A 19,825-nucleotide genomic window follows, 5' to 3' on the forward strand; every position below is an offset into this window, starting at 1 on the left:
AATTTTAATAACAAGAATATTGATTATTCTCTTCCTCTTTTTAAATTAATTGTCCTAGAAAATTTAGCTATAGTTGTAAATCTGTTATATCTAAGTAAAAACCTTAAAACTCAAGGGAGTTAATACATCAAATGATAATTATAAAACAATGGGAAAAAGAGAAGTGTCAAACTTAGTGCAGCATCACAGAAGGAAGAAAGGGCCGATGGTGCCATCGTACTCCTGTGGATCTGTGCATGAGAACAGCTGAAGCCATATCGAGCTAACAGTCAAACTCAGGAGGGGCCGATAACCAAAATGTTTTATTTATTAGATTCCCTCCCTCACTACTTTAAGGAGGGAAAATTAAAGGAACAGAACAGAAATAATTAGGAATATAGCTTTACAAAGATAAAAATTTTATGTTATAAACTTAGACCCATAACTAATATTACAGTTGAAAACAAATTTGATAAGATAGAACTCTTTGATGAAGTGTTTAAATTAAAAGGGGGTTGGCCGTCTTGTTAATGAGGTAAATGTGGTGTTACTATGGTGGCAAAAAGACATAATCTTTCAATATTCTGGCAACACTGAGGTGAAAACATGATAAGGAACATGGATAAAGATAAGAGAAAAAAAGAAGTTATGTCCTTATGCAGTAGTGCCATAAGTTACTTAACCAGGTAGAGGAAACAGGTGATATTTTCTCAAACTAGATCATAAAACAAGTTATGTCAAAATATAGTTGTTGGGTAATCTTCAGTTTGCTGTAAGTTTGCTGAATTTCAATTAAAAACTCCCTCTTAAGGATTCTTTGAAGATTTTATCTGTAATTACAGTAGAAGCAGCACGAAGAACCAGTCCTCAGAAATTAATTTTCAGTCAATAAGTAGGAACTAACTGAAATTGAGGCAACTAAGATCTTAAGCAACATTACTTTGTCATCTTAGGGGTAATCGTCTAAGGAAGTGAGTGCTATGTATAATCTCTTACATTCTAATTATAGAGAGACAGGTTTCAAAAAATTCAGGAACGTAGAATGAAAGAAATGAGTTTCTATATACAGGGTGTCCATGAAGTTCATGTGCAATTTAAACCACACAACTATTTTAACTATAAAAATGTACAACTATTTTAAATTGTGCACAAACTTCTTGAACACTTGGTATATATAGGGAATGAGAATTCTTTTTCTTAAAAACAATTCTAAAACAGTAGATGATTCTAAGAAATTTGAACTTAGAGCTTTAAAGAACACTCAAAAAAAAAATAGAAGAGAAGGCATAAAAACCACAGTAAATTCAGAAGTTATAATTGTATGAATACAGTCAGGTTAAACAACAAAATGAATTACAAATTGAGAAGCGTACAAAACTAACAAAAGAGTCTTTTTTAAAAAGTAGCATTTGAATAAAGAAAACTAGACCATTACTTGGGATTTTAAGAGGGAGACAGGTGGAATAAACTTAAGAAACTTAAACATTGTAGAACGTAGACATACAGTTGACCTGTGAACAACACGGGTTGGGGGACAGTGCAGTCAAAATTTCACGTATCTTTTGAACCTCCCCAAACGTATCTAATAGCCTACTGTTGATTGCATCTTTACCAATACCATAAACAATCAGTTGACACATATTTTTAATGTTACATATTTTATACACACTATATTGTATTCTTATGATGAAGTAAGCTAGAGCAAAGAAAATATTAAGAAAATCATAAAAAAGAAAAAAATATATTTCCTATTAAGTGAAAGTGGATCATCATAAAGGTCTTCATCCAGTTCAAATTCATGTTGAAGAGGAGGAGAAAGTAGAGAGGTTGGCCATGGTGTCTTGGGTGGCAGAGGCAGAAGAAAGAGCAGGTGAGACAGGAGGGGCAGGCACACTCAGTGTAACTTGAAATGGATAAACTCTGATAGAAGTGGACCCATAGCAGTTTGAACAGGTGCTGTTCAGTGGTCAACATACATTTCCTCTGTAAGTGTTCTCTGAGAAATGCGAGCTAGATGGTAACGTAATTAGGTACTGTTAACAGTGTCAGCTCTCCAAGTAGTGTTGATTATTTAACTTCTGACATAGATTACATGCTTTTGAAGCATATCCTGTGATAAGATGGAACATAGGCTTAAATTTGTAAGACTAAATTTAGTGAATATAAATGCCAAGTCCTGTTCTTTGTTTCAGAAAATCAATTAGTAAATAAGATGCTAGTGTAAAAGCTGTTCATATATAAAAACACTTAAATATTTAGAGAACTCGAAGTATGAGCAAGAATATGATGTCTGCCAAAAACATCATTTACAAAAGCACACTGGCAAGAACACAGGGAGTGCTGTGTACTCATCTGTCATCCCGTAGTCTTAAGTGGCCTTCAGTCCCAACCATTGTACTGAAAGAAGGCAGTGACTGTCTATGGAGTGTGGCCACGTAACTTTATACATCGTCTAAGACGGTGTTACACGGAACCAAAAAAGGATTAAGAGGAATAATTGGAGGACTGTGTGTGCTAGCGAGTAAAAGATTTAGAAAGGAATTTGATGCCTGTCTTCCAATACTTGGAAATACTGTAGGTAGAAAAGAATTTAAAGCCCCTTTTCAGTAGGTCTTTAAAAAAGCAAAATTAGAACTTTGCCCATTACAGGAAGTTAAGCACAAACTGGAGAACTAATATTGAATGAGTTGCTTCAAAGCAGAGCTTAGATGATCACTTTTGAGGTGTTTTAGGCGCTAGGGAAGGAGAGTTTCCTCATTTTAAAAACAAGCAAAAAGTTTACTCCCTATCCATTCTAGTAAATTGGGCTTCTGCTAAATGAAATGCTTCTGCCTTTTTGAATAGAGCTAAATTCCTCCCCCACACACACACCCCAACACAGGATCTTTCTCTGTTGCCCAGACTACTAGAGTGCAGTGGCATAGTTACAGCTCACTGCAAACTAAAACTCCTGGGCCCAGGTGATCCTCCAGGATCCCGAATAGCTGGGACTGCAGGCACATGCTGCCCCACCTGGCTGGGTTTTTTATTTCTTACAGAGTCAAGGAGTCTTGCTATGTTGCTCAATCTGGTCTCAAACACCTGACCTCAAATGATTCTCCCACCTTGGCCTTCCAGAGTTAATTGAGACATAAATGCCTTTTAAAAATGTAATTTCTTCTTAAATTACGTGATTAAAAAATGTAGTTGGGAAGAATTTAAAATATTCTGAAATGCTAAAATAATCTAAATAATCTGTTCTAAGCTAAAAAGAAATGATCAGATATGATATATATGTATATATATATTTATGTTCAAAGATATTGTATCTAACTAAAAATTTTTATTTATTGCTGTAGATCATACCTCACTCCTGTTAGGGATGAAGAATCTGAATCCCAAAGAAAAGCAAGATCTAGACAAGCAAGACAGTCTAGAAGGTCAACCCAGGTATATTCCATGTGTATAATATATAAAACTTCTATGAATAGTACATAAGGTGTATATATATTCTTTAAAATGTAAATAAATTATTCTCTTTTTCACTTTACTTTGTAAATATTGATATCAGTATACAGTGTGTGAAAACCTTAAAAGGTAACTGTTGCTCTTGTAGTGCTCTTATCCCCTTTTGTATGTGGTTACACTATTACTATAGTATTTCATCTGATTAACTACATGCCTTTATGGTTTTTTAAGTATTGATTTTTTTTTTTATCCTCATTCCTAATACCGTGTCCAGCACAGTGTATTTGATAAGTGTTAGAATGAATTAAACATACGTGGTGTCTAATAATAATTGAAGAGTTCTGTGAATACTTGGAGTCAGGGGGCAGGGAATTGGTCTCTTATATTAGATAATATCCAACAGCTAATGTGAGAAAAATGTCATGCAGGCTAGTTATCTCCTTACCTCTTTCTTACCATTCAAATTATGATATATATGATATAAGACTTTGTGTCTTACCTACAGTTGAGGAGCTCAACAGTCCAGATTCATTAATCCTTATCATTAGCCTTTCAAGCTGAACTATTTGCTAGTCTTAACACACTTTTTCTGCACTTTTAACTTCTTGAAATCTAAACTCTATCAAAGTCTACCTTAAAAAGTTGTTCCTTTACTGAAATCTTCGTTAAACCTTAATAATTACTCTGTGTGTGTGTGGATATATACCTAAACATATGCATATATAAATAGAAATACATATAATGTAATATATAAATAGCATAGGTTGGGTGGCTCCCACCTGCAGTCCTAACACTCTGGGAGCCTGAGGCAGGCAGATGGCTTTAAGGCCAGGAATTTGAGACCAACATGAACAAGAGTGAGACCCTGTCTCTACAACAAATAAAAAAAATTAGCTGGGCTTGATGTAGAGTGTCTGTATTCCTAACTAGTCAGAAGGCTGAGGTAGAAGAATAGCTATAATGCCAGCACACATACACTAGGCTGGGCAACAGAGCAAGACTTTGTGTTTAAAAAAAAAAGTACTACACACACACACACAATGCATATATTGGGTCTTCCAAATATTATGAATAAATGTAATTTGCTGAGCAAAAGTTCTTTTTCTGTTTGCAAACCAGTTGCAAACGTGCATATTTGATTTTTAATGCATTCTTATTTATCCATTTATCTATTTATGAATGAATGAGATGGGGTTTCATTCTTTTACACACACACACACACACACCCCCACACCCCAGAGCAGTGATACAGAGTCACTGCAGCCTTAAATTCTTGGCCTCCAGTGATCTTCCTGCCTCAGGTTCTTGAATTGCTAAGACTATCAGCATGCAGCACCATGCCCAGCTTATTTTTTTTTCTTTTAAGACACAGGGTTTCACTCTGTCTCCTAAGCTTATCTTGAACTTAATACATTCACATTTAATATCTCTATTTATAAAATACTCCTTTGAAACAAGCTTTAGTGAATCTCGTAATTAAGTTTATCTTTTCATGTATGCAGGGGGTGACATTGACTGATCTTCAAGAAGCTGAAAAAACAATAGGAAGAAGTCGTACCGCCCGAACCAGAGAACAAGAAAATGAAGAAAAAGAAAAAGAAGAAAAAGAAAAACAGGATAAAGAGAAGCAAGAAGAGAAGAAGGAATCAGAAACATCTAGAGAAGATGAATATAAACAAAAGTACTCTAGAACATATGATGAGGTAATAGTATATCAGTGACACAGCTGGGTTAAATAGTATACATAATTCTTATGATTGTGAATATGCAAGAGATTTATATATCAACAAACCATATAGAAAATACTCAAAAGAATTTTAGCTGGAATTACTTGAGAATGATTAGAACATCACTTTTCATTTGAATGAATGTTTAAGTGTTCTGTATGTTTTTAATTGTGTTTAATATTTCAAATGGGTTTTAATTTTAATGTTTCACAGACTTATCAGCGTTATAGGCCAGTATCAACTTCAAGTTCAACCACTTCGTCCTCTTCACTTTCTACTATGAGCAGTTCACTCTATGCTTCAAGTCAACTAAACAGGCCAAACAGTCTTGTAGGTGTAACTTCTGCTTACTCCAGAGGATTAGCAAAAGAAAATGAAAGAGGTAAGAAGACCGAATTTTCCACTTCCTTTTCCTCAAAGTAGTCCTTTGAATTAGTTTTTCTTAAATAAACAGGTCAATAGAAAAGGAATGGCATCTTTCCTAACTAATCTTACTCACTCTGAACAGAATATGAGGATTGAGAATGAGAAAAGTAGAGAACAGAAACAGAAAATGATACCTTTTTTTTTTTTTTTTTAAGAGACAGAGTCTTAGTTGCCCTCGGTAGAATGCTGTGGAGTCACAGCTCACAGCAACTCAAACTCCTGGGTTTATATGATTCTCTTGCCTCAGCCTCCTGAGTAGCTGGGACTACAGGTACCTGCCACAACACCCAGCTATTTTTTGTTGTAGTTGTCATTGTTGTTCAGCTGGCCCGGCTGGGTTTGAACCGGCCAGCCTTGGTGTATGTGACTGGCACTGTAACCACTGTGCGACGGGCACCAAGCCTAAATGCCAAATCTTACAGTATTAGTCATGACATGTAGGATAAACATCAGAAAATTAACTTGTTCCCAATTTCCAGCTAGATTTTCTTAATGTTGGTCATTGAGATGTTTCAGTTCTTTAAACCACTATATGTGAAGCCTGCATAGTGTTTGTAAAAATTTTGAACCACCATTTAAAATTAGGTATATTCACATAAAACTTAGTAGTTTTGACTTTTCTTGAAAATTTGAAAAGTTTAGCAACACTGGGCCTGAATTCTCACATATGAACAATTGGCTAGAAGTAAGAGCAGGCTCTGCCTCCTGAGTTGTACTACCCTTGCCCATTTACCCATTTATATTATTACCTTAATGGCTGCTGTGAGCATTGGAGTTTGAGATTGTTGTTTTAAGCTGATTTTACTAATAACTTTAAAAATCTTTCTTAATACTCTAATATGGGGGTATCGTTTCTGTAACTCTTCGCTAAGGACATAATAGTTGGGGTTTTTTAGTCATTTTTGTTCATTATGTGTCAATACATTTAGCATATTCAGAGGCCCAAATACTCTTGTAGTATATAAGCCTGAAGCCATTTGACTGTCACAGAAGAAAACAGATCTTAAAAATAAGTTTCTTATGTTGATTTGTTTTTAATAAAAAGTAAATATATTTGGGCGGTGCCTGTGGCTCAAAGGCGTAGGGCGCCGGCCCCATATGCCGGAGGTGGCGGGTTCAAACCCAGCCCCAGCCAAAAACTGCCAAAAAAAAAAAAAAAAAAGGGTACATGTATTTTCCAGAAGAGATGGATTTGCTATTAGATGCAATCTAATCTAATAGAAATGAAATGAATACTGTAACACTGCCAAGTGAAGACCTGCAATAGTAGAAGCAGACACTGACAAATTTGTGTAATTTCTACTAGCCGGTCCTTTATTAAGAACTGTTTTTTCCCATTGAATGTTAACTTTGCGTATAATAATTATTTCCTTAACTGACATTAATAATTGGAGCCCCATTCTTCTCATAGGATTTTGTTATTTTCAATTTATCGAATATTTGTCCCTTTTGAGAAAAATTTTTATTTTAGGCACTAGAACTATGAAGATAATTACTTGAGACTTTCAAGAATGTATCTAATGGGAAATAGAGATAACATGTTTAAGCCAAGTGTACAGGAGAGTTGAGAAGAGGGAAAAATTAATTCAGATTAGAGAAATTTAGAAGGTTTCACAAAGGAATTTGATTTAGAATTATTTAATCCATTACCTTGTAAAATATTGGCAGGATACATTGCTATCATGTGTTTCATTGAATCCTTAACAGAGGGAGAAAAAAAAGAAGAGGAAAAAGAAGGAGAAGATAAATCACAGCCTAAATCAATCAGAGAACGACGGCGACCAAGAGAGAAAAGAAGATCTACAGGAGTTTCATTCTGGACACAAGATGTAAGTACCTATTACTGTGTAATTGCTTCATAGTATGCTTAATGTTCCCAAAAGTCCATACTAATAATTTCAGGTCATATATTCTTTAAATCATCACTGTGTTTCAGAGTTGAGTTGTTAAAATAAAAGTCACTTACATTTTTAGTACTACTTAAAAGGAAGAATTCTGACCTAATTTTGGGAATAACAATAATAGTGGCTATAGGTAGGTCAGAGTACATATATTGATTATTTTATAATAACTAAACTGCTTTATTTTAGAGATGCCAGAGAAATGTTTTACATTTAATTTCAAGTTTACAAATATTATTATAAATCTACATAGCAGAATCATTACTATCTCAAAGGATACTGGATAGAAGCAGTTCTTTACTTATCAAGTTACAATTATCCTGTAAGAAATGAAGCCTTTCCCCTGATCTCTGATCGTATATCTGACATTGCTATTCATATGCAAGAGAAAGAACTGTGACATACGACTGTTCATGTGAAATTTATGCTGTTTCAATACAGCATGTAACTAGAGAAGAACGAACATAATTTGCCCCTGTTTTTAGCCTCTTGATTTTTTTAAATGAACCTTTTAATGAAGTTATGACATGAATTAGCACAATGGAACGTATCTATGGAATCACTACTAGGAATGATAAACAGAAACAGACTGTAGATGCCCCCAGAATTCTCCTTCTTAATCCCTATCATTCTCATTTCAAAGCCAACTAGTATCTGATTTCTACCACCATAGTTAATTGTACCTGTTTTTGAAGAGTATATAAACAGAACTGTAGATTTTACCACTCAGTATTATGTTTATGAGATACCAGCACAGCTGTATGTATATGTAGCAGTATATTTAATTTTATTACTATAAAAATTTTTTTTTAATCTCCAACTGTATCTGTTCTTCCATTAAGAGAACATGGGGTCATCTTTCTTCCTGTTAATCTAACCCTTTTCTCATAATACTTCTCTTTTATCTCTAATATTTTACCTTGAAGTCTGCTTTTGGGAATGCTTTTTTTAATTATCATTAATCCTCATATAATATATCTACTTTTTTTTAACTTCCCTGTTTTTCTCATAAATATATTTAGGTCATCTTTTTGTGAACATTTTTACTTTGTAATCAAGGTGTTTTATTTCATTGTCATTTAATTACACGTATCACAAATAACATTGTGTTATATGTAGTTTAAAATACAGAAAAAACTAAGATAAATGAAAACAGCAAAAATATGGGAAAACATTAAACGAAATTGGAGAATTTTAATGTCCTCACATTATTCATGATTTGGACAGAGTACTCATTTATGTTAGATTTTGAATCAAGGTTGCATGTGGCTATAGAAAAATAGTTTGAAAAGAGAAGGAAAGTAAAATAATACATAATGACAAGAAAGGAGAAATAAAGAACAGATGGGGAAAATAGAAAAATTGCTTCCTGTTTTTCTTTTGATGTTTAATATAGAGAAGTTCAAACATATACTGTATAGAATTAACAAAATAGTGTAATGACCTCATCTCAAGTATCTGTTTTTTCAGCTAAATTCCCACAACTTCCCCAACTCCCATATTATTTAGAAGAAAATCCTAGACAAAACATTTTAGTTACAAATATGTTAATATATATCCTCTTTAAAATTATTAGAACTCTATATAAAGATATATTGTTATATACATAAATAATAAATCCTTACTTTCGATTATTCCGTCATGTTTACTATCCATTTGATTCATACATGCCAGAAGTGGTTGGTTGTTGTACCTTCATAGTTTACTAGTTTGATTGCGAACTAAATAAGGTGCCTACATTATGATTAGTTATTTCTTTAAAATCTTACTTTAAAATTAATACATTTCTCCTTCAATCTCACTTTTTTTCTTAAAATTAATTTTGAAGGAACTGAGTGGTTATCACATCCCGGAAGTATAGTTTAGCACATTCCTCTGTTTATTATATTCCTATAAGTTAGTAGTTAGAGGCAGTGCCTGTGGCTCAAAGGGGTAGGGTGCTGGCCCCATATGCTGGATGTGACGGGTTCAAACCCAGCCCCGACCCCCCCCCAAAAAATTAGTAGTTAGAGTGAGAAGATTGGTTAGATTCTGGTTCTCCAATTTTTTTTTTTTTTTAATTGAGACAGGGTCTTGCTCTGTTGCCTGGGCTAGAGTGCAGTGATCTTATCATAGTTCACTGCAGTCTCAACCAGCTGGGCTCAAATGATCTTCCAGCCTCAGCCCAAGGTGCTGGGACATGTTGACATGCCCACCTAATTTTTCTGTTTTTTATGGGGCACAAATTACTGGCCTCTCATGATCTTTCTGCTCCATTCTCCAAAATGCAAGGATTATAAGCATGAGTCACCCACCGTGTCTGGCCTCAGTATCCTTTTAGCAGGAAGTAAATCATATCTGGTTGATTTTGATTGCGGGGTACCATTTGAATAATAATACCTCACATACTTAGCTTTAAGTAATAAGTAACTCTTATTATTTAAAATTATGTCATCTTCTTAACGCATTTGTGTTTTGAATTTTATAGGCAAAGCAATATTATTTAGTATTTTTTCCCTCAATTTTGTTTATACCAGTTCTTCCTTTAAAACACCATTTTCTGGAATTGGTACTTGACAAGCATTACAAAGATCCTTCCTCAGAGCCATACTGTCAAAACCTATGTTTTCCATTTGGGCCAGCTTGAATTGATCTCTCATCAGTCATCAGGGCCTTATTCCTTCCTAGGTTCACCTTTGAACCTATAGCAGACAATATATGAAAAGAGCCAAGGGCTCAATCAAAGAAAGGGTAGTAGATGATGTTGTAATGCTGGAGAACAATGAGTTGATGGCAGGGAATTAATAATAAATAATACAGTGACAGTAGCACTGCCTTCTCCTGTTTACTTATTAACTTCGTGTATCATTTTTACTAACTACCAAACGGTAGCTTGTACAAAGATAATCTCTAATCCTTAGAACCATTCTGTGAAGTTCTATGGATAAGGTAATTTTGACTGAAAACATTTAAATAATTTTCCTTAAATCACATAGCTGAAAATAACTATACTAATACGTGTGAAACTAGGTTTATCTAGTTTAAAACTTGTGGTATTTTATAGTGAGCGTTAGCCAGATAAGTTTGAATGTAAATTTTCCTTTTCTTGCCCTTTAACCTATGAACGCTTTTTTGAGATTTTTTAAGGCCTTCTAGTAGAATGTTGCTATAATCTGGGATTCTAAATTTAATTTAGCCGAGACCTTGATTTTCTATTTGGTGTACTTCAACCTCCCGAGAAATTTCTAGATAAAAGAAACCACCTAGTCTCGGCGCCCACAGGCACAGTGGTTACGGTGTGGGCTGGCGGGTTCAAACCCAGCCCAGGCCAGCTAAAAAAAACACTGACAACTGCAGTAAAAAATAGCCAAGCATTGTGGCAGAAGCCTGTATTCCCAGCTACTTGGGAGGCTGAGGCAAGAGAATCGCTTAAGCCCAAGAGTTGAAGGTTGGTTGCTGTGAGCTGTGATGCCACGGCATTCTGACAAGAGTCACATAGTGGAGACATTGTCTAAAAAAAAAAAAAATGAAACCATCTAAACTTAGGACTGCTGCAAAAATTGCAAGCTTAGTAAAGCTAGCTTTTCTTAAAATAAAATGTATTTATTTCTATTTTTTCTGCCTTATTATAGTTGAGTGGCTAAATAATACTCATATTGACTAGAAAGTATATGCAGTCTCATTATTAATATGAAATGGACTGTCTTCTCCTCTCTCATGTTGGGACTCCAGCTTCCTCATCCCCAGTGTTTCCCGCACTGCATGGTAGGTAAGCTGGTCTTCCTTCACCGTGTTCACTACCCTGCTTAGCTTGTGCCAGGCCAGAAAAATGGACGCTCTCTAAATAGGGTAGAAAGATTCCACTTAATCAGTTTTTCTTATGATCCGTTTCATGGTATATTTTTCTCAAGAATCACTTTAAATTGGAAAACCCCTAATGTTCTTAAATGTCAACTGTTTGAAATGTCTTTTATTTTCCTAAAAATAAGTTGTTAATCTGTTTTTAGAGTGATGAAAATGAACAAGAACAACAATCAGATACAGACGAGGGATCCAATAAGAAAGAAACTCAGGTAAATAGCATCATTTTTTGTGTTGAGAAATATTCATAATCTTTAAGGATTTTTAATTATGTTTGATCATATTTATTCATGTAAAACGGTTATTGCACACTACCTACATGCTAGGGGCACAGTGGCAGTGACTGCCTGGGGTCAGGATCGGAAGGACTGGAAGAGGCACCAAGTATATTTTAGAGATCTTCATTATAGTGGTGGCTTTGTGGATACACACAACTCATCAAATTGTACACTCTAAGTAGATGTAGTTTTTTGTAGGTAATTTAACCTTCAGAGTTGAAGAGAAAAAACAAAAAAGGGAACAGTACTCTTAACCAAAGGAAAATATCTAAAGGATCCTTAGCAGTAGTGGAAAACCAGAAGTAGTATGTTCAGATTTTATTTCTATACATGACAAGTTATGTTGTAGAGAAGATAGAAATCTTTAGCTTTCTTTACATATGTTATCAATACAAAACGAAGCATTTCCAGAGGACTTTTATATTCATCATCACAGTTCATCTTGCCAACCATATTCTGAAAAGGGCATTTTTACCTCCCGCAGTACCTAAGGCTGCATAACTAGCAAGGGGTAAACGTTTCCTCCCTTTTGTTTTTTACTCTCTTCTATTTCCTGTTGTTTGGCTGTGCAGAAAGTTAAAATACTTTAAAGAGCTCTAATCATATAAGGGTGGAGTTGTACGAGTTCTAAACTCAGCATTAGCACATTATTTTAACGTTACTTTCTACATTTTGACTTGGGGCTTCTTCATAAAGCTGTCACATTTCTTTTTACTCAGCAAGGTGACCTATAGTAACATGAGGTGACCAAAAGGTTACCTGTGCTAGGTGACAGTAAGCATTACTTGGAAGGCTTGTAAGTTTGCCTATTTTGACCCATAGTTACTTTTATTTTATCTTTAGGTAGCCAGAGAGATTAAGGAATGAATTAGTTCTGAAGGTAAATTATTGGCAGGGTAAAAGCTTTTTCCCTTAAACACTGCCTATCAGTTGCCAGCACTTCCCCAATTCACCTGTGTGTCTTCTTTATTCTTTCAAGTCATCCATCTTCCTTTTCCAAGTGTACCCCATAAATTTCCATTTTTAAGGAAAAACAGTGGACAGGTAAACAGACTAGCTTCCAAAGTTATAATTTTGAAACATATGTGCTATATTTATACCTTAGATACATTACGATTAAGTAGAGCCTTGTTTCTTTTTTTTTTTTTTTTTTTTAATTAAACCATAGCTGTGAGGCAGTGTCTGTGGCTCAAAGGGGTAGGGCGCTGGTCCCATATACGAGAGGTGGCAGGTTCAAACCCAGCCCTGGCCAAAAAAATAAATAAATAAATAAAAAGTTAAAAAAAAAAGAATTTAAAAAAAAAAAAAAACCATAGCTGTGTACATTAGTATGATTGTGGGGTAGAGCCTTGTTTCTAAGAAGGTAAATTGTCTTAGGTCCAAACAACTTAAATAGGTTTTGTTCATTTTTAAATAGAACATTGTTTAGACCTTGCTTTGTGCTAACATTCTTTCAGTTACAAGTAACAGAAACCCGAACTCAAACTGAATTAAACAAAAAGAATTGTACTCCATTATATTACACAATCCTCTGTGTCAGCTTCATCCTCAGGCTGATTACCTCACAGGAATGAGATTATAATTGGCTCAGTTCAGGCAGAGCTCACCACTGAGCTATTGCCGTGATTTTGATACCAACATGGGCTACGTACCATCTCACCTAATGCTAGTGACTGCCGTGTCATAGGGAAAAGAAAGAATGGAGGTTAAGATGCAAACCCAGAATGTCTTATACAAAAGACCACTAAAGTGCTTTGCCCAGAAAATGGTGGTTCTGTTTTGAAAATTAGTCACATCTGCTCATACTTTTCTGTGAATAGTGTGACTGGCAAAATTCTTAAGTGCATTTTCTGAAATAATGTTACTTCAGAAAATGTATTTGATAACAAAACTTCTCTAATTTATGACTTTTTGTTATGTGCCTTTTTGCTTAAAAGAAAACTTAATTGTAAGATGCTGAAACTTTCTTGAAAATTCTGAAATGTATGTGAAGCTTAAGCTATCTGCTTTCAAGATAGAAATTAAAAGAAAATTAAGATAAAATTTTCTCACATAATTTGAGTTACTTTATAATGTCATTATTCATCCTTTCTAAAAATGAGGCTTCTGTTGCTTTGATTCACTTTGAATGCTTTGGGTGGATTTTACTAAGCTATTTCATTTAGCATACAAAGAACATTCATAATAAATCCAAAATTTAAACCAAGTGCAAGAAACCGTAAATAAAGATTAACAGGTTTGATTTTTTTTTTTTTCGTAGAGACAGAGTCTCACTTTATTGCCCTCAGTAGAGTGCCGTGGTGTCATACAGCTTATAGCAACCTCCAACTCTTGGGTCCAACTCTTGGGCTTAGGTAATTCTCTTGCCTCAGCCTCCCAAGAAGCTGGGACTACAGGCACCTGTCACAACACCTGGCTATCTTTTGTTGCAGTTTGGCCAGGGCCGGGATTGAACCTGCCACCCTTGGTATATGGAGCCAGCACCCTATCCACTGAGCCACAGACACCACCCAGATTTGATTATTTAAACATATAAAAGTGGAGTATTATTAAAGTTAGGAGACACATAGGATGGTGCCTGTGGCTCAGTGGATAGGGTGCCAGCGCCATATACTAAGGGTGGCGGGTTCAAACCCAGCCCCGGCCAAACTGCAACAAAGAAATAGCTGGGTGTTGTGGCGCGTGCCTGTAGTCCCAGCTACTAGGGAGGCTGAGGCAAGAGACTCGCCTGAGCCCAGGAGCTGGAGGTTGCTGTGAGCTGTGACGCCACAGCACTCTACTGAGGGCGATAAAGTGAGACTCTGCCTGTTAAAAAAAAAAAGTTAGGTGACACATATTTACGTAGTCTAACAATAGATAATCATAGCCCTCTTTTTTTAATATATAAAAGGTTAGTATTTGAGACTCAGTTAAAAAAATAAGGGGAAAAATACATGAAATCTATAAACTTTACAAAAGAAGAAATATAAATAGCCAGTAGACTTGAAAATGCATTCAATCTCAATAATCAAAAACATAACAATAAAAAAGTAAAATTGGCGAAATTTAATAATGCCTGTGCTTGGCCTAAGTATTGAAATAGGCATTGTTTTACAAAGTTTTGGGACTATAATAAATCCATTCTTTGTGGAGACCAATTTAACGGTCCAAATCAGAAGCCTTATGAAAATGTCCATGCTTTTTAGTTTAGCACTTCCACTTCTAGAAATTTATTTCCAAAGCTATAAATGAAGTATGTAAAGATAAATCTAAATGGCGTTCATAAGAGTATTGCTTGTAAAGCAAAAAATTGAGATTTCATTGGTAGAAAATAGATTTAAGTAAAATATATGTGTGTAGATCTGTATATTATGTGATCTTTTAGAAAAGGTTATCTAGGGATTAGAGATCTGGAGAATTACAGAGGAGCAATGTACTAACTATTACATGCACTTTACGTACTGTGATCAGAAAAATTAAAAAGATATTTTTACTTTGGGAAAAATTTTAATGGGAGAAACATAGATGTTATGCTAAGTAAAATAAGGTGGTTGCAAAACAATAAGAACTGTTGGATTCCACTTACTCAGATATTTAAAGTAGTCAAATTCATAGATACTGAAAGTAGAATTATGGTTGCCACAATAGGGAGAAGAAAGGACGTTGTTCAATGGGTATAGACTTTTTGCTTTATTAAGATGAAAAGGTTCTAGAGACCAGTTGTACAACACGCGAATATAGTGAAGAATACTGAACTGTTCATGTTAAAAGTGGTTTAGGGGTGTCCAACCTTTTTTTACCTTTTTCTGACATACATTGGAAGAGGAAGAGTTGTCTTAAGCCACACATTAAATACACAAATATTAACAAAAGCTGATGAGCAAAAAAAAAGGTCCATGCATAATTTTTGCAATATCTAACACAACAGATAATCTGCATGTGGCCCATGGACCCCAGGTTGGACACACCTAGATAGTAAATTTTATGTGTTTTTTTACCATAATTTGTAAGAATTTTTAAATAATCAAAGAGAACACCTTGATTTTTTTAAAGACAAACATAATTTGAGTGATTTCTGTGACTATTTGGAATTTTATATTTTAAAAACTTAAATCAGGGCAGCACCCGTAGCTCAGTGGGTAGGGTGCAAGCCACATATACACTGAGGCTGGTGAGTTTGAACCCAGCCCGGGCCAGCTAAAACAACAATGACAACTGCAACAAGAACAAAAAAAAAAATAGCCAAGTGTTGTGGTGGGCACCTGTAGTCCCAGCTACTTGGGAGGCTGAGGCAAGAGAATCACTTAAGAGTTTGAGGTTGCCAGGCGGCGCCTGTGGCTCAAGGAGTAGGGCGCTGGTCCCATATGCCGGAGGTGGCGGGTTCAAACCCAGCCCCGGCCAAAAACCACAAAAAAAAAAAAAAAAAAAAGAGTTTGAGGTTGCCATGAGCTGTGATGCCATGGCACTCTACCCAGGGCAATAGCTTGAGACTCTGTCTCAAAAAAAAAAATTAGTAAATGAAAGTGCAGACTATAAGGTGAGAAGGGATATCTTCATTTGATATGTACACATTTTAGTTCATGAGTGAACCAAATTGCATACATATTCACTGCATTTGAATGATATCTTGAAAATAAAAATTTAGTCTTTAAAATGGTTAATTATAAACACAAAGAATATATCAATAAAATACTACATTACAAGAAATTAAAACAATACAGAGAACAAGGGCAAAATTGGTTTTCAAAGGAAATTTACACAGCCTTGGCTCAGTGCCTATAGCTTAGCAGCTAGGGCATTGTCCACATACACCAGGGCTGGCAAGTTTGAACCCAGCCCTGGCCTTCCAAACAACAATGGCAACTACAAAAAAAAAAAAAAATAGCCAGGCGTGTGGTGGGCACCTTAGCTACTTGGGAGGCTAAGGCAAGAGAATCGCTTACTCCCAGGAGTTTAAGGTTGCTGTAAGCTGTGATGCCATGGCACTCTACTGAGGGTGACATAGTGAGATGCTGTCTCAAAAAAAAAAAAAAAGAAAAAAATGTACACAACCTTTAGTTAAAACATTTTTTAGCCCAGCGTAGACTTAAAACAGTCCCAAAGGAACCCAGTAATTTTACAGTGCATTTAAAGATAAATATAATGTGAAATTACAAATATTTAAGTTTAGAAATTTAATAAACCATTTTTGAATAATTATCTCACTGAAAATTAAGAGATTCAGTGAGCATTTCAAGATTATTTTACCCTATTAATCATTTTGCCATTTAGATACAAAGAGTTGCTGGAATTTCAGTGTAACATATTCCTTGCTTGAGAAAATTAACTTAAATTTCCCATCCCCTAATTGCTATCCCTTCAATAAGGGATGTATAACTAGGATTTCAGCAAAATAAATTTTAAACAAAATGTGTTTATACTGTTATGCATAAAATATCTTAGTTATTCATTTGTTTGCCTCTAATATCATTGCCTCAAAAACACAAAAATGAGTAAAATGGTTGCTTCAAGATAACACATAGTAAACTGGATATTTGTTGATGTAAATGCATTCCTTTTTTCTGCTGAGTTAAGGACTGGATATATTTCTTAGTGTCTCAATTTTTTTTTTCTTATTATTAAAAAATAATATATGGTGGTTTTTGTAGGAAAACACAAGAGATGCTCATAACTTGCGACATATAATTATATGGTACTGTGCATGTAAAAATACACAGCGACTCTGTTTCGCAACTCTTTCTAAAAACAGCCACATTGATGTTAAAGTATATGTAATGAATAATTTAGTTTAATACTGTGAAAAGACTATTGATGTTATATTAAATTTACTTGATCAATCATAGTTTAATAGTTTAATGAAAGCATAAAAATTTAATATGCCTGTGGTTTTTTCTCTTCATTTCTTTCCAGATGGATTCCATTTCTAGGTATGTTTTACAGTTTTTTCTACTGATTTTTTTGGTCATTTTTATCTTTGCTAAAAATATGTTGCTAAGTATTTATAGATTTTGTAAACTTATAGGATTATTTGGGAAAGAAAAAATCTGTAGGAATTTAGATTACCTAATCACTGTTATTAGCTTTCATTGTTAAAGGCTTTATTTCCACTTCACTAGTTACAATAAGTCACTAAGAAAATTGTTCCCAAATCTCTAAGACAATGGTAACAATGTATTCTAAATTACTTCATCATCTCACTGTTAACATCAGGGACTGATGAATCCTACCCTGGGCCAGAATTTGATTTGAATAGGTATTCAGATTCTTCTCCCTTAGCCCTGCTTTTTAGATAAGAATGAACCAACGAAGACACATTAAAAAGTGTCATCTAACTCAGACTGTTAATATTTTCAGAGGACCTCCACTATATCCTTGATTCTAACCTCCATTCTTTTTCTTATCCATATAACTATTAACCAAAGCCCTGTTAAAACCAAGAATAAATTTTTAATATACTGATGGTTCTGTTGAATTGAAATGCAAGAGCAATAGTGTCTATCAGAAAAGGTAACCTGAATTCAGAACCAGATAGTAAGAGAATCCTCATTTACAAATAAGATACATTTTCCTGTTTAGTACAAACCCATTACCACTTTGGATATACTGTATTTTATCAAAAGGAATATGTTACACAATTATATACCACTAAAAAAAAAAAAGGAAAGATACTATCAATTGAACTATAACACACAATCAGGTGGAAGCTATGTTCTGATTTCAGAGATGTTAAAATGTAAAAAAAAGTATAATTTAAAATTGTTATAATTTATTATGATGTGAAAAAAGTTTTGACTTTTAGATACGGAAATTTTTAATCTCTTCCTCAACTAGTAGAAGTTAATAGTATTAAAATAACCTTCCATTTATTGTGTGTCACAAAAATGTATTCGGTAACAGACGAAGGAGACTGTTAACTTGTTTGAACCATCAAGTTAATGTATAGAAGTATGTATGTTAATGTAAGTTGTGAAAGCCTAATAATAAAGATTTTGATTTAAACTCATCTTTTGAAGATATGAAACCACTTCCTCATCAGCTAGTGATCGGTATGATTCCTTGCTGGGTCGCTCTGGATCATACAGTTACTTAGAAGAAAGAAAACCTTATACTAGCAGGCTAGAAAAGGACGACTCAACTGACTTTAAAAAGGTACTTGAGTTATTAGTTATTTTTAATCAAAATATACATTAGTTAACTTTTGCACTGAGGTATTTATATTTGAATGTTATTCAGAAAAGACTCATTTTTGGGTTTTGGCAAATAATGGTAAGTAGAATAAAAACAGCTGTTTTGTTTTCAAAGGGAAGAGATAATTAAGCCAGAACATTATTTCACCTTTAAGTATCCTAAGTCATTACTATGATTAAGCTTGAAAGGGGCATTTAATAAAAAAATTAATTTTTAAATCTATTTGTTAGTAAAAAGCAGCCAGACAGCGAATATGGCTTTTCTTAGGAGAATATAGTTTTTCCTGGGTAACTGAAGAACTTTGGATAGTTCAAGTGCTGTTAAGGCTTAGGGATGGACATAAGTAAGAAATAAATGCTAGAAACTTAACAATCTAGGATTCTGGCTATCAGGATTCTTTGTAGTTTGAGCTCGAAGTAAACATGATGGAGTATGTTAAAGAAGGAAAAAGCTTGTGGTATTTGTACATGTTTCTAGGTATCTGGTAGTTACTTGGATTACACCTTTTCTTATAGGCTAGGTCAGCAAGAAAGAAAAGGGAGTGGTGGGAGGGAGGGAGTCATTTTACATTATGAATAAGATTTATTTATTTATTAAAAAACTGAATGCCCAATTGTGTTAGAAGTGAGATTTGTACTCATGGGCAAGTGGAGGTGGAAATACTATCCTGCTCTTACGGAACATCTTCCATGTACTGGGAGAAACAGACATTATCATGCAATCATACTAAAGAATATAGTATAGTAATTAAAAAAAACTGAGACAATTACCCTAAAGTAGAGAAGTTTATAAACGTATATAACAAAAGTAAAGTAAAGGAATGAACCTATGGATTGATTTCCAGAGGCTTCAGCCAAGAACAGAAGGATGATTAATAGTTAATTGGCAAAAATGGGAGAGAGAAGTGTTCTAGACAGAGTGAACTAGTGAGCACATAAACCTCGTGGTGGATAGGTACATGAGGCACTAGAGTAATTTAATTTTCATTATGGTTTGTAGAGTGCAGGGGATGGTTTTGTGAAGCAGCAGCTAGTCATGTAGTCAGGGGCTATCTCATTTA

General features: G+C 34.4%; 1 protein-coding gene across 5 annotated transcripts in view; it reads left to right on the plus strand.

The window, feature by feature from the left end:
* The window catches only part of PPP1R12A (protein phosphatase 1 regulatory subunit 12A), a 161,815-nt gene that overhangs the window by 127,672 nt on the left and 14,318 nt on the right, over positions 1-19,825 (plus strand). For all 5 annotated transcript variants that reach the window (XM_053583006.1, XM_053583011.1, XM_053583008.1 and 2 more), the window contains 7 exons: positions 3,318-3,408; positions 4,929-5,129; positions 5,367-5,535; positions 7,287-7,408; positions 11,467-11,532; positions 17,488-17,504; positions 18,591-18,726. In XM_053583006.1, the coding sequence (XP_053438981.1) occupies positions 3,318-3,408; positions 4,929-5,129; positions 5,367-5,535; positions 7,287-7,408; positions 11,467-11,532; positions 17,488-17,504; positions 18,591-18,726 (802 nt within the window). The remainder of the gene's footprint in view (positions 1-3,317; positions 3,409-4,928; positions 5,130-5,366; positions 5,536-7,286; positions 7,409-11,466; positions 11,533-17,487; positions 17,505-18,590; positions 18,727-19,825) is intronic.

Source organism: Nycticebus coucang, chromosome 3 (assembly GCF_027406575.1).
Source record: "Nycticebus coucang isolate mNycCou1 chromosome 3, mNycCou1.pri, whole genome shotgun sequence".
In the NCBI taxonomy this organism is placed as follows: Eukaryota; Metazoa; Chordata; class Mammalia; order Primates; family Lorisidae; genus Nycticebus; species Nycticebus coucang.